Source organism: Phyllobates terribilis, unplaced genomic scaffold, assembly GCF_046119375.1.
Source record: "Phyllobates terribilis strain yellow unplaced genomic scaffold, ASM4611937v1 Scaffold_46__1_contigs__length_10046794, whole genome shotgun sequence".
Taxonomy (NCBI): Eukaryota; Metazoa; Chordata; class Amphibia; order Anura; family Dendrobatidae; genus Phyllobates; species Phyllobates terribilis.
The window spans coordinates 5008970-5024774 of record NW_027362806.1 but is presented as its reverse complement, the minus strand read 5'-3'; the positions used below and the strand labels follow the sequence as shown (position 1 = coordinate 5024774).

Below are 15805 nucleotides of genomic sequence, written 5' to 3'. Positions count from 1 at the left end.
AGATGTAATGCAGCTGAATGTATATGGGATCTTGTGGTCCTGATGTGAGTTGGGAATCTTTATCTTGTTCGTGGTCATTATAAATGGACAGGTTTTACATTTTTCTGGCTGCAGGGAAAGGTTCCTGTAGCTGTTGGAGAGGACAGGGAGCTTCTGACAATGATGCTTCGTAGATTTTGAGCTGCGTAAATCACCGAAGTTGGGGATCTGGAAATATAGATTGTAATTGGGCATCTTTTTGTAATAATGGTTGTAATTTCGGTGCAGCTTTCCTTAGCACCTCCAGATTTGGATTGTAGGTGACCACGAGAGCCACCCGGTTCCTTTCTTGTTTAGTTTTCAAATGTAGGAGAGGATTCCTTGATATTCTGGTGGCTCTTGCAATCTGGTTTTCAATTGTTGTTGGATGGTAGCCCTGGTTCAAAAAGGTTTTTCTGAGGCCACCAAAGGTGTTGTCTCTGTCCATAGGGTTGGAACATATCCGATTGTATATGATGGCTTGGGTGTACACAATAGAGATTGTGTGTTGTGGATGGAAACTGACCCATTTAAGGGATGTTGGACAGTTAATTGGCTTCTGGCACAGGAATGGTTCTACTTCATTGTTCTATAATTTAATGATGGTGTCCAGAAAAATTAATTTTAGTACAGAAGTACTTGAGTGTTAAGTTTATGGTGGGATGAAATTGATTAAAGTGCTCATGGAACGGCTTTAGCTGTTGCTCAGACTTCGTCCAGATGATTAAAATATTGTCAATGAGGACAAGAAGTCACTTTCAATCTTGGCCATGAAAATTTGCATACTGTGAAGCCATATCCTGTAGATATATGTGGTTATCAAATTCAAAGTAATTGTGCGTCAGGATGATTTTTTTAAGTTTCACCACAAAGGTGAAACTATCCTCCTGGTCTTTTTGCTTCCCCCCCCCCAGCACCTTTTCCTTCTATCACGCTTAGGTTTGTGGGAGGTTATACTTGTTCTTTTTGGTTCTCCTTAGCTTGCCTTCTTTGCCCTATACGAATGTGTTTTAGTTTCTCCCCAAGAGTTTTGTATCTTACTTCACACTTTCCTTTCCCCTAGTTGACAGTGTGTTGCGGCCTCCCCTAAGGTTCCTCAGGAGGTACGAGAAACCCCTCAATGGCCTATTACGGATTTAGATCCGAGGTGGTACTTTAAGTTGTGCAGCTAGTCTGTACAGAGACTAGTTGGGTGTACTTTGCGGCATTTTCCCTGTGTGGTTTCTCCAGTTGCTATCAAGATGCGCTTTCTGATTAAAACATTTTCTACATTCTGAAAATGAAAAAGGCTTCTCCCCTGTGTGGGTTCTTTGGTGCCTAACAACATCTGATTCATGGTTAAAACATTTTCCACATTCTGAACATGAAAAAAGCTTCTACCCTGTGTGAGATCTCTGATGTTTAATAAGATTTGATTTCTTTGCAAAACATTTCCCACATTCTGAACATGGAAAAGGCTTCTCCCCTGTGTGAGTTATCAGATGTTTGATAAGATTTGATTTCTCTGCAAAATATTTCCCACATTCTGAACATGAAAATGGCTTCTCACCTGTGTGAGTTCTCTCATGTGCGATAAGATTTGATTTCTTTGCAAAACATTTCCCACATTCTGAACAGGTAAATGGCTTCTCCCCTGTGTGAGTTCTCTGATGTGTATCAAGATGTGATTTCTGTATAAAACATTTCCCACAATCTAAACATGAAAAAGGCTTCTCCCCTGTGTGTATTTTCTGATGCTTAACAAAGCTTGATTTCTGGTTAAAACATTTTCCGCATTCTGAACATGAAAAAGGCGTTTCCCCTATGTGAGTTATCTGATGTCTGAGGACATTTGCTTTCTTTGTAAACCATTTCCCACATTCTGAACATGAAAATGGCTTCTCCCCTGTGTGAGTTTTCTGATGTTTCATAAGATTTGATTTCTTTGCAAAACATTTCCCACATTCTGAACATGAAAATGGTTTCTCCCCTGTGTGAATTCTCTGATGATTAAGAAGAGACACATTCTTCACAAAACATTTCCCACATTCTGAACATGAAAAAGGCTTCTTCCCTGTGTGAGTTCTTTGATGTTTGGTAAGACTTGATTTCTTTGCGAAACATTTTCCACATTGTGAACATGAAAATGGCATCTCCCCTGTGTGAGTTCTTTGGTGACTAACAAGATCTGATTTCTGGTTAAAACATCTATCACACTTGGAACAGGAAATTTGATTCTCTGCTGTGTACATTTTTTGATGTTTAAGAAAAGACTTTTTGAGAGGAAAACTATTTCTATATTCTGAAGGTGAAAATGGCTTTTTTGCTTTAGGAGCAGTTTGTTTTTTAATGCCTCTTTTGTGACTATGATTTTCCTTAGTAGTCGGTAATGAATCAGAAGACAGGACTTGTTTTAAAGAATCAGATGATTGATCTTCGCTGTAAAGGGATGATGGTATATCTGGAGTAATGGCATTCACTTCAATTGTATCCTGTGGGATCTCAAGATCATTGGATTTAAAAATTGAAGATGTCAGCTGTCCCTCTGATCTCCTGGTACAGTCATCTGCCAAGAATAAAACAAATTATTTTTTTTAGTAAAATATACTTGAATTTTATATTTTTGAACATTTTTAATTAAACTATCTGTAGAAATGGCAAGTTATGTAAAAACATTGAATTATTCACCAAGACAATGACAGTTCCCAGTCTAATAGAAAACTTCATAGGATGAACCAGTAGAGCGTGGTGTTCAACGGTTTGTTCATTCTGCATCCAAAATATGGAATAAAAAGCCACCAAACAATGTTATGTAGATGAATATAACACCAATAAAAACTTCCACTCATCTCACAAAAAACAATTCCCCACTCAGGTCCATCATCTGTCAGTGGGAAAACAAAAGTTTCCAAATTATTAAGGTCTCAAAAGGCTCTTGAAAAGCAACATGGCTTCCATATACTAATCCAGCAATATCCGCTCTCCCAAAGTGAAATCTCCCCCTCGTTTCCGAGCCTTGCAGTGCGCCCAAACCACATTTATCATCCATGTATTTGGCATTACTATAGTGAGAAAAAAACACTTAATTTACGTTGTGTCTCTCCTGGAGCACAATCTGGACACTATGTGTTGGGCAATAAAATAATATATTTGTAATTTTCACTCTCCAACATCTAATGTGATAATGTCCAGGAAGTGTCTGTGGAGTCAAAGTAGTCACTACTTCTATAGACTAATTCACTGAGGGTAAAAACTTCCAAAATGGAGTCACTTTCTGGGGATTTCTACCGCTCTGGTTTTTTGCCATTTTGTCATATTAGGGCTCCTGCAAATGGTGTGCCCCATCTCCTGTGTAATCTGCTCCTGCGACATCTGCTCCTGTCACCATACGTGGCCTCATTCATTCTGCAGAGAATCTAACTTTGTGATATATGTAATCAAATGCCCATGTGGTCTACTATACGTATGGAAAACTATTCAACACATTAGGGACTGCATTGCCAGCCACAAATCCACTATCCGTTGCTGCAAACCCTGGTGTGGTAAAGCGATTTGCTCGGCTCTCACAGAGGCAGAAACACTTATTGGGTTAACTTACAGTTGGTTTATTAATTAATGGCATAAACCATGGCAGGGTTCCGCAAAATAAACAAGGCCTATCCGGGATAACGGGAAACAAAAAGATAAAGTATAGTACAGTTCATAGGTGAGCGGGGTTTCGCCCGCTCCAGGTAACACAAAGTTCCACCACAAAGTCCTTCTGTGGAGCTCTCTGGCTTCCACACACATGGTCTGGAGACTTCCTTCACCAGACAGAAAAAAAAAACAGTGGCTGAGCATTTCACTTCTGCAGCCACATCCTTCAGGTGGAGATATGGTGAGTAGGCGGCCCGCACATCTCAAACCTACTCACAAAGGTGGTGTCACCTGCCTGTGACTCAAGCTCCGGGGGAACAGGTCCAAGCACACACACTTCCGGTCTGGCAGTAATCGGGGAAACATACATAAACCCTCCAGCCACAACTAGAGACAGATGCACGAGACGTAGGCGCGGGAGCGCCTGTTCACAGCTCCATTAAAGGTAGCTACCCAGCACACGTTGTGCAGACAGACAAGCCACCTGGCATGATCATATAACATGCTTCTATACTGATCTGTTACTTAATAAGCTTTATTACTTATCTATATTGCTCATATGTCTCTGTCCTATACCTAACATGCCTTTATACTCAACTATTTGGGGACCTATATTCCTTATGTCTCTGCCCTGATACCTAACTTTTTAACCATCTAAGGTCTGTCATTCTACTCCTTGGCCCCGGCTCCTTTGCTCCTCCACTTAATCATTAATCATTTTGGGGCGCGTCATTACAAATTCCCTTCTTCGGTGGGAGAGCCACCATCCTCCCCCCTCTGAAGAAGGGAATACCAAAAGGCCAATACATCAGGCTGAGAAGGAATTGTTCGACTGATGGTGAATTTATACAGCAGGCTAAGGAAATGAGAGAGAGGTCTAAACGAAGGGGATACCCTGATTGGGTTTTGAGAAGGGCGCACCAGTTTGCTTTTAAACAAAATAGAGAAAATCTGCTCTCTCCAAGAACAAAAGACGATAATGAAAAAGGAAAAGAACTTATTAGGTTGATTGCGACATACGATAATGGTGCCCCACAAGCAAGGGTCATTATAGAAAAATATTCGGGAATTCTACCATAGACGAGGATTTGAAAAAAGTTGTTGGTACAAAACCACAAATCACGTTTCACAGAAACAAAACGATTGGAGACAGGGTTGTCAAAAGTCATTTTGTGCAATCTAAAAAGGACAAGTCTTGGTTACCAGGGAGACCGAATGGCTGCTACAATTGCAGTGGATGCGTGGCCTGTCCGAATGATAAGACTACAAAAACCTTTATGAGTAACGTTACAGGACTGTCCTTTGATATTAGAAGTTTTATTAATTGTAGAACAACATTTGTGATATATAAAGCAACATGTATTTGCAAAAAGGAGTAAATAGGGAAGACCATACGAGAAATGAGAAGAAGAATAGGAGAGCATCTAAATGATATTGCAATCAATAATGACACGCCCATTGCTAAACATGTAAATTTAGTGCATGGGGGGATCCGAAAGTAATATCATTTACGGGAATTGGTTGCATGAAAATGAATAGTGGGGGGGGACATGGACAGAATCCTACAGCAAAAAGAAGCAAGATGGATTTTCCGGTTGAACACCATGACCCCTAAGTGGCTCAATGAGCAACTTGGCTATAGTTGTTTTATCTGAAAGGAGTATCTCCTGATCCCCACCTTACAAAATCCTCCCCCTCGCTTCCCCCCGTTTGATCATGCTTACGTGAAGCGTCCCATTACATGAGCCTGTCAAAATCAGATTTTTGAGCCTTTAAAATCTTGAGTGCCTTCAAAAGAAGGTGATATTTATATCCTTAAGGATTATATACCCTTAGGAAGAAGGGAAATTTATGGATAGATATATAATATATGACATTGTGGGCAACAGGCTGCTTAAAGAGTGCTTTCAGAATGAAATAGTATATTTAAATTATAAAAAAAAACAACCTGGAGGTCTGAACTGAGACATAAATTGATGTGCATGCAAAATGTAGATGCATGTTCACACAAGGCCATTGAACAGAGAGAAACCAAAGACAAGAAAAAATACCCAAATAACTGAAAGTAAATGTATAGATCGCACAGTGCAAAAATAATAATAAATAATAAAGGGTATTTAGTTAACATAATTTTGATCAAAATAATGTATAAGCTATCCCGAAACTTCACGGCAACCCTTATGGGACAGTCCTAACTCTAGTATTAAAAACCTTACCATTTGTCAAGTGACATACATATGGACATAGGCAGAGAGACTTGATCCCTAGTATAAGCATAAAACCGTGGCAGAATGAGCGCGTCAGCCCAGACAAAGGGCGGCCACACCCTTTTATATGCACTAAAGCATACTGACTGCAAAGAAAAAAAACCTGGAGGTCTGAACTGAGACATAAATTGATGTGCATGCAAAATGTGGATGCATGTTCACACAAGGCCACTGAACAGAGAGAAACCAAAGAAGCAAAAATTATGTTAACTAAATACCCTTTATTATTTATTATTATTTTTGCACTGTGCGATCTATACATTTACTTCCAGTTATTTGGGTATTCTTTGGTATATTTAAATTATGTCGCCTGATGAAGTTTGTATTTAAAGCTGCCAGCCTACCCCAAGTAGGAAGGAGCATCATGTGCGATTTGATTGATGGTCACTATGGCAGTGGTAATCATTGAGAAATAATACGGTATATATGGGGACATGTGACCATATGTGGTCGGCCGTGTGACTGAGGCGTTTCGGGTGCCACGTGACCGGAAGCGTTGTGGAGTCCACGGCCACATGTTGTAACATATGGCTGAGTGTAGGCGGCTGTAAAAATGGGGCTGCATTGCGTGATCGCGGCATGCCGGGCGGCCAGAAATTATGTGATTGGGTATGTCACGTGGGTATGTCACGTGATTGTGACCTGCCGGGCGTCCGGAAATGATGCGGTCGGCGGTGTCACGTCGTCACGGCTTGTCGGGCGGTGGAAATGATGCGATCGAGGGAGACCCAGCCGTGTCATGTGATTGTGAGACTCCGCGCTGCAGAAAATGACATGTTTTGAAAGAGTGGGAATACATATAAGGTGGTCAAAATGGAATGAGTCTGATGAGAGCACTATTATGGGATAATGTATTTGAAAAAGGAATGGGTTTGATAGAGATAAACCCTGGAATTATAGCAACCAAAATATAAGACACATATAAGCCCCGCCCAGGAAGTGACATAGGACTCCCTGGAAAGGAGGGAAAGTAAACCTATTTACATACAGGAAGTGAGTGTGTGGGATTATCTCCTCATACAGTTTTTGGAAAAATAGTGGAGGCAGCGCTCTGCACGACTGTAATGAACACTCACTATTGTGAGCCTCATTGAATTTTTTGTTTTACTCACTTTGACACTTTATTGGCACAGAGTCACCTTCTCTCTTTGCATTAATTGTGCCTTCCACAAAATGCTAAACATACTCCCCTGATGAATTCTCCGTAAGGAGAAAGAAACGTGTCGGGAGGGTTTTTGTGGGATATGTTAGAAGGTACACTTGGGTACTGCCCGTGTCGGGGCGGGAGCTAAACCCAGGGGCATGACAGGGGGGCATCAGTCCTCAGAAAAAGATCAACAGACAGACAGAAATTCCCGGATGGTGCCTAGATGCAAAATGGGTGAGAACCAAACATTTTCTTTCTATATTGCACAATAGCACTTTAGATTATGATTAATGTTATTTAACAGTCAGGACTGGATATATTCATCCGGAGACCGTATCCTGTAAATATCTGTAATGAGTCTTTTTGTGTCCTTAGGTTAATAGGGGTTATGTTGATTCAGTAATGGATATATAGGATATAAAGTTTTATAGGTATAAGTGAAGGTTATGTTATAAGAGAATCCTCTCTGCTGTGAGTTGTCCTTTTGTTTAGGAATTGAAGGACAGGTCCTAATAAAATGTCCCTTTTTCCCAGAAAAAAAAAATACGCCTTTTTTCTTGCGAATCTCCGGGGAAATGTATGATGTAAAGGCACCCCCTAACTGCATGGGTTCTGCTACCTCCCCCAGTACTGGTTCACCTCCAGACCGCTCCCCCGGCAGAGGTCTGTCACATCTGACACACCCGTGACACCATCCCAGCCTTGTGCAGGTTTACAATTTTGTCCCTGGTGTCCTTACACAGCTCTTTGGACTTGCCCATGGTGGAGAGGTTAGAATGTGATTGATTGAGTGTGTGGACAGGTGTCTTTTATACATCTAACAAGGTGCAATTAATACAGGTAATGAGTGCAGAGTAGGAGGCTTCATAAAGAAAGACTAACAGGTTTGTGGGAGCCAGAATTCTCGCGGGTTGGTCGGTGATCAAATACTTATTTCATTCAATAAAATGTCACTTAATTGACGCTGAGAAGGCGTCTGACCCGTCAATTGGTCGTTCGTCTTCTCGCTGTTAAATAGGTTTGGGTTTGTGGGTCCTATTATTCACTCCATTAGAGCCCTTTATTCAAGACCCTCGGTGAAGGCGTCTGTTAATGGCACCATGTCTGATGAACAGCCTGTTTGTTAGGCAAATCCCTGCATGTGTCACAGCAGCCCAACCGCCATGACACATGAGCCGCGGCGGCACCAACATAGATGCCGAGCACCAGAGCGCGCTCACCGAAGGGTTAACAATCCACGCGCCCTCATCACTAATGAGAACAAGACGTTTCCTCCCTTCCTGTCTCCATAGTTGGGTCGTATGTATCTATCACAGGAAACAGAAACCTTATGATTCTTATAAAGGGGCAACACAAGACCCCAAAAGAGTCTCCGTGCTGAAGGGGTTAATGCCCCCTGCGCCCAGTAATGGGGTCTCCACATACCTCCACCTGCAGAGCCGCCACCACATATATGGCTGCTGTGTGCGCACAGGACCTGTGATGAGGTCACAGGAGGGGAGGAGTCAGGGGTCACATGATCAGGGGCCTCAGTGGATGCAGGACTCTGCTGTGCTGGTTGTCATGGTGCTGGATGAGCTGAAGTTTATGTGTGGGGTCAGGAGGGGTTTACAGTGTGGATGTAGCAGAGCCGCGCGTGTACGAGGTGTACGGAGCGGAGCCGCGCGTGTACGAGGTGTACGGAGCGGAGCCGCGCGTGTACGAGGTGTACGGAGCGGAGCCGCGCGTGTACGAGGTGTACGGAGCGGAGCCGCGCGTGTACGAGGTGTACGGAGCGGAGCCGAGCGTGTACGAGGTGTACGGAGCAGAGCCGAGCGTGTACGAGGTGTACGGAGCGGAGCGGAGCCGAGCGTGTACGAGGTGTACGGAGCGGAGCCGCGCGTGTACGAGGTGTACGGAGCGGAGCCGAGCGTGTACGAGGTGTACAGAGCGGAGCCGAGCGTGTGCGAGGCGTACGGAGCGGAGCCGCGCGTGTACGAGGCGTACGGAGCGGAGCCGCGCGTGTACGAGGCGTACGGAGCGGAGCCGCGCGTGTACGAGGCGTACGGAGCGGAGCCGCGCGTGTACGAGGCGTACGGAGCGGAGCCGCGCGTGTACGAGGCGTACGGAGCAGAGCCGCGCGTGTACGAGGCGTACGGAGCAGAGCCGCGCGTGTACGAGGCGTACGGAGCAGAGCCGCGCGTGTACGAGGCGTACGGAGCAGAGCCGCGCGTGTACGAGGCGTACGGAGCAGAGCCGCGCGTGTACGAGGCGTACGGAGCAGAGCCGCGCGTGTACGAGGCGTACGGAGCGGAGCCGCGCGTGTACGAGGCGTACGGAGCGGAGCCGCGCGTGTACGAGGCGTACGGAGCGGAGCCGCGCGTGTACGAGGCGTACGGAGCGGAGCCGCGCGTGTACGAGGCGTACGGAGCGGAGCCGCGCGTGTACGAGGCGTACGGAGCGGAGCCGCGCGTGTACGAGGCGTACGGAGCGGAGCCGCGCGTGTACGAGGCGTACGGAGCGGAGCCGCGCGTGTACGAGGCGTACGGAGCGGAGCCGCGCGTGTACGAGGCGTACGGAGCGGAGCCGCGCGTGTACGAGGCGTACGGAGCGGAGCCGCGCGTGTACGAGGCGTACGGAGCGGAGCCGCGCGTGTACGAGGCGTACGGAGCGGAGCCGCGCGTGTACGAGGCGTACGGAGCGGAGCCGCGCGTGTACGAGGCGTACGGAGCGGAGCCGCGCGTGTACGAGGCGTACGGAGCGGAGCCGAGCGTGTACGAGGCGTACGGAGCGGAGCCGAGCGTGTACGAGGCGTACGGAGCGGAGCCGAGCGTGTGCGAGGCGTACGGAGCGGAGCCGAGCGTGTGCGAGGCGTACGGAGCGGAGCCGCGCGTGTGCGAGGCGTACGGAGCGGAGCCGCGCGTGTGCGAGGCGTACGGAGCGGAGCCGCGCGTGTGCGAGGCGTACGGAGAGGAGCCGCGCGTGTGCGAGGCTTACGGAGCGGAGCCGCGCGTGTGCGAGGCTTACGGAGCGGAGCCGCGCGTGTGCGAGGCTTACGGAGCGGAGCCGCGCGTGTACGAGGCTTACGGAGCGGAGCCGCGCGTGTACGAGGCGTACGGAGCGGAGCCCTGTGTACAAGGCGTACGGAGCGGAGTCGTGCGTGTACGAGGTGTACGGAGCGGAGCCCTGTGTACGAGGTGTACGGAGCGGAGTTGTGTGTATACGAGGTGTACGGAGCGGAGTTGTGTGTATACGAGGTGTACGGAGCAGAGCCGCGCGTGTACGAGGTGTAAGGAGCGGAGTTGTGTGTATACGAGGTGGCCATGTAGTGGAGTAAACGAATACTGTTATAAAGACCACATAACATGTTCCAGTAAAGGTGTAGTGTATAGCCTCAAATGTCCATGCAACAAATTATACACAGGACAAACTATTCGCCAGATGAGCACGAGGATAGGCGAACATATATGGAATATTAAGAATAAATTTGATGGCCATCCGCTATCAAAGCACTTTATGGAAAAATATGGAGACTCCATCGAGAATATCCAAGTTCTGGGTATTCAAGTGGTACAGAAATACTGGCGAAAGGGTGACTTCATTAAACAGATTCCAGGGCAGAAGCCACTGGATATTTACACTGGACACTGAGACCAAAGGGCCTCAATAGTGAAATCAAACTATTTGCCTGCAACTAAATCTAACAAGGAAAGGGGATTATCATGCGACTGATTGATACATGACATTTGTATCCAATTTACCAGCACGGATATAAAAAGTCCACAAACCCTGAAGGCCAATCCCTGACGAAGGAAACCACTAGATTTCCGAAACGGGTAGAAACTGGTCCTCTGTGACCTCCGTATGGATCCTAACCACGTGTCTCGCAGGTTCTGAAGTGTCGAGCGCACCAACCTCCAGAGGCGACCCTCCCACTTAGTCACCGGCCGGGATTAAGTGTATCCAGTGTGCCGCCCGCCGGGCCTACTCCTAACCTCTGGAGAGATCCATCGCCCTCCACCTATCAGCGGTATAAAGGTCCTACCACCAAACAGTCTGCCAATGCCGGCATCTACGAGACACAAGCACCCAGCTGCGCTGCCATCGCAGAACTCCTGGTCTTCACATACTTCCTCTTCTAGATGGTTCAACCACATTGGCAAGCCTTTTACTAGCTATCACATACCAGTCACAGACTCCATAGACCAGATAAGGTCACCAGGTATTTTGCCAGATAGCTTATTTCATCAAGTCTATTACTTATTCTAGCTACTTACTCAATAGCACTTATCTAATCCCATCGTCTATTTTCAGAATCTAATAGAAAGAAAAATACCAAACCTCCACCATATCTATCCCTATCCGGCACGTCCAGATCTGCACCAAGGAACATCAGGTATTTCCCACCCAATTGTGCACCCAGTCAACAACACCCATACTAATTCTCTACCTCATCTCTAATCTATCTTCTTTGGATTCCCCCACCGGAGCCTCCAGCCTACTTATACGTTCTTGCAGACAAAGCCTCGCGGAAGTGAACAAGAAGCACCTACATGATCTCTTTTTTTAACGGATTTTAATTCTCTACCTTCGTTTAAATAAACCATATATTTTTAATATCCACTTGGCATCTTAGTCCATTTTCTATTTTATCTTACTCCTGTACTCACTCGATCCAGCGCAGAGATATATATCTTTTATTTATAATTAATTACCCTTCCCAGCTTGTGGGAACATATTCCGCAGCACTTTACTATTTTAGGGCTAAGGGTATTATTCGGCCATCCACCTCCATCTACCTCTCCAGTCACAGTGTGTGTGTGGGGGGTGTTGTTAAAAAAATATATATATATGGAGAGTTATGTCCGTACTTGGATTTTAGAGAGATTAATAAAATCACGGTTCACAATACCTGTCCTTTAACCTGAGATGTTTAAACAATTATCTAGAGATGAATGATTTTCCAAGTTTGACTTGAAAGGGGCATATAACCTTATACACGTACGTCAGGGTGATGAAGGGACGACAGCGTTCAATTCGCCTGAGGGTCATTTTGAAAATTTGATGATGCCATTTGGGTTAACCAATGCTCCAGCAGTCTTTAAAAAATTTTCATAAATTACATTTTTGAATCTGCTTTTTTTAGTAGAGGTAGACGCTTCTGCTTTTGGGATGAGAGCTGTTCTTTCATGGAAAAAAAAGTGGGTATCTACATCCTTGATGTAGAGTCTTTGAGAAATGGAGACATTGGTTGGAGGGGGCAAGATATAAGGTCTTTACCGATCATAAGAACCTGTTGTATATTGATGCTACTAAGTGCTTAAACACCAGATAGGCTTGGTGGACCCTGTATTTTTTGCCAGTTTGGTTTTGTCGCCGACGGAAGGGTTACCTATTAACAAACTTTAGGTATCGCTCTCTTTATGCGTACATTTTATTAATAAAGTACATGATTCCGTTTTAGCTGGACATGCGGGTTCATTTGCCATTCAGAGATCTCCATCTAGGTCCTTTTGTTGGCAGAATGCTCTTAAGGATATTAAAGAGTATGTCTGTAAGGGCTCATACTCACTTGGGAGAAAAACGGACGGGAGCAATCCGATAAAAAAATCGGATTGCACTCGTACCAATGTTAATCTATGAGGTACATCTCATATGCAATTTTTTTCTCAGCTAAAATAGGACTGAGAAAAAAAACGTCAGCATGCTGCGATTTGCTGCGTATATCGGACGAGACTCGCCAATGCAAGTCAATGGGTCCTAGAAAAAAAACGGACGGCATATGGACCATGCGAGTGCCATTTCACGCACCCTTCTCTTTAGAAAAGCTGTTAATTCATAAGCCCCGTACAGTTGCAATACATTGATACCCGACAATTTAGAATAGAAAGAATAGAACAACACACATAGAATAGATACACACGTGGTCAAAATTGTTGGTACCCCTCGTTTAATGAAAGAAAAACCCACAATGGTCACAGAAAAAACTTGAATCTGACAAAAGTAATAATAAATTAAAAATCTATGAAAATGAACAAATGAAAGACAGACATTGCTTTTCTGCTTCCACAGAATTAAAAAAAAATAAACTCATGAAATCGGCCTGGACAGAAATGATGGTTCTTCTTAACTTAATATTGTGTTGAACCTTTTGAGGCAATCAAACGATTGCTGTAACTGTCAATGAGACTTCTGCACCTCTCGACAGGTATTTTGGCCACTCCTCATGAGCAAACTGCTCCAGTTGTCTCGTGTTTGAAGGTTGCCTTTTCCAGATGGCATGTTTCAGCTCTTTCCAAAGATGCTCAATAGGATTTAGGTCAGGGCTCATAGAAGGCCACTTCAGAATAGTCCAATGTTTTCCTCTTAGCCATTCTTGGGTGTTTTTAGCTGTGTGTTTTGGGTCATTATCCTGTTGCAAGACCCATGACCTGCGACAGAGACCAAGCTTTCTGACACGGGGCAGCACATTTCTCTCTAGAATCCCTTGATAGTCTTGAGATTTCATTGTACCCTGCACAGATTCAAGACACCCTGTGCCAGATGCAGCAAAGCAGCCCCAGAACATAACAGAGCCTCCTCCATGTTTCACAGTAGGGACAGTGTTTTTTTCTTGATATGCTTAATTTTTCCGTCTGTGAACATAGAGCTGATGTGCCTTGCCCAAAACTTCCATTTTTGACTCATCTGTTCATAGGACATTCTCCCAGAAGCTTTATGGCTTGTCAACATGTAGTTTGGCAAATTCCAGTCTGGCTTTTTTTATGATTTTTTTTCAACAATGGTGTTCTCCTTGGTCGTCTCCCATGAAGTCCACTTTGGATCAAACAACGATGGATGGTTCGATCTGACATTGATGTTCCTTGAGCTTGAAGCTCACCTTTAATTTCTTTAAAAGTTTTCCTGGGCTCTTTTGTTACCATTTGTATTATCCGTCTCTTTGATTTGTCATCAATTTTCCTCCTGCGGCCACGTCCAGGGAGGTTGGCTACTGTCCCATGGATCTTAAATTTCTGAATAATATGTGCAACTGTAGTCACAGGAACATCAAGCTGCTTGGAGATGGTCTTATAACCTTTACCTTTAACATGCTTGTCTATAATTTTCTTTCTAATCTCCTGAGACAACTCTTTCCTTTGCTTCCTCTGGCCCATGTTGAGTGTGGTACACACCATGTCACCAAACAGCACAGTGAGTATCTGTAGCCCTATATACAGGCCCACTGACTAACTACAAGATTGTAGACACCTTTAATGCTAATTAGTGGACACAACGTGATTTAACATGTCCCTTTTGTCACATTATTTTCAGGGGCACCATCATTTCTGTCCAGGCCTATTTCATGAGTTTATTTTTCTTTTAAATTCCGTGGAAGCAGAAAAGCAATGTCTGATTTTCATTTGTTAATTTTCATAGATTTTTAATTTATTATTACTTTTGTCAGATTCAAGTTATTTCTGTGACCATTGTGGGTTTTTCTTTCATTAAACGAGGGGTACCAACAATTTTGACCACGTGTGTAGATAGAAAAATGTCAGTCACATACATAAGTAGTACAGTGACCCTGCTGGTTACTGTACTTGTCATTTGTTAAAATAAAGAATTTATAAAAAAAAAAAAAATTGGCGTGGGGTTCCCCGTAATTTTATACTTTAGCAGAAGTTAAGCAGACAGCTGGGGCAGATGTTTGAAGCCTGGGAAGAGGGTAATATCCACGGAGCTTCCCAGGCTACTAATATCAGCCCCCAGCTGAATACTTTGCCTTTACTGGCTATTAAAATGGGGGACCCCTATTTTAACAGCTAGCAAAGACTATGCAGACAGCTGGGGGCTGATATTAATAGCCTAGGAAGGGGCCATGAATATTGGCCCCCTCCGAGCCTAGAAACAGGAGCCCTCAGCTGCCACAGAAATGGCACATCCATAGAATGCGCCAAATCTGGCACTTAGCCTCGATCTACACACTGCTCTTTAGCGGTGACAGTGGGGTTATACGGTTGGGGTTGATGTCAGCTAATGATGCCACCTGGCATAAAGCCCAGGTTAGTAATGGAGAGGCGTCTATAAGACACCCCCATTACTAACCCCACAGTGATAATGATATGTGAAAAAAAGACAACCACACCATAAAGAAAATAATTTATTTGAAATAAAGACAGACTCCTTTAATAATCTAAATTAAACTCTACTTACCATCACGCCCATTCCACCTGAAGCCAATGTCAGACTCTGTCACATGTGCTCAGTGCGAACCAGCTTTCATCTGTGAAGAGCGCAGGGCACCAGTGGCGACTTGGTCAATCCTGGTGTTCTGTGGCAAATGCCAAGCGTCCTGCAGGGTGTTGGGCTGTGAGCACAACCCCCATCTGTGGACGTCGGGCCCTCATATCACCCTCATGGAGTGAGTCGGTTTCTAACCGTTTGTGCAGACACATGCACAATTGTGGCCTGCTGGAGGTCATTATGCAGGGCTCTGGCAGTGCTCCTCCTGTTCCTCCTTGCACAAAGGCGGAGGTAGCGGTCCTGCTGCTGGGTTTTTGCCCTCCTACGGCCCCCTCCACGTCTCCTGGTGTACTGGCCTGTCTCTTGGTAGAGCGTCAAGCCTCTGGACACTACGCTGACAAGACATAGCAAACCTTCTTCCCACAGCTCATATTGATGTGCCATCCTGGATGAGCTGCATTGCCTGAGCAACTTTTGTGGGTTGTAGAGTCCGTCTCATGCTACCACGAGTGTAAAAGCACAACCAACATTCAAAAGGGGCCAAAACATCAGCCAG

General features: G+C 45.0%; 1 protein-coding gene across 1 annotated transcript; it reads right to left on the bottom strand.

Annotated features, from left to right (window-relative positions):
- Window positions 1-1221: 1221 nt before the first annotated feature.
- Window positions 1222-10524, bottom strand: LOC141191503 (uncharacterized). Its single transcript, XM_073661398.1, has 3 exons — window positions 10458-10524; window positions 8473-8601; window positions 1222-2563 (listed from the first exon to the last, which is right to left on the bottom strand). The coding sequence occupies exons 1-3, from the start codon at window positions 10522-10524 to the stop codon at window positions 1395-1397; spliced, it is 1365 nt and encodes a 454-aa protein (XP_073517499.1). The 3' UTR covers window positions 1222-1394.
- Window positions 10525-15805: the final 5281 nt, after the last annotated feature.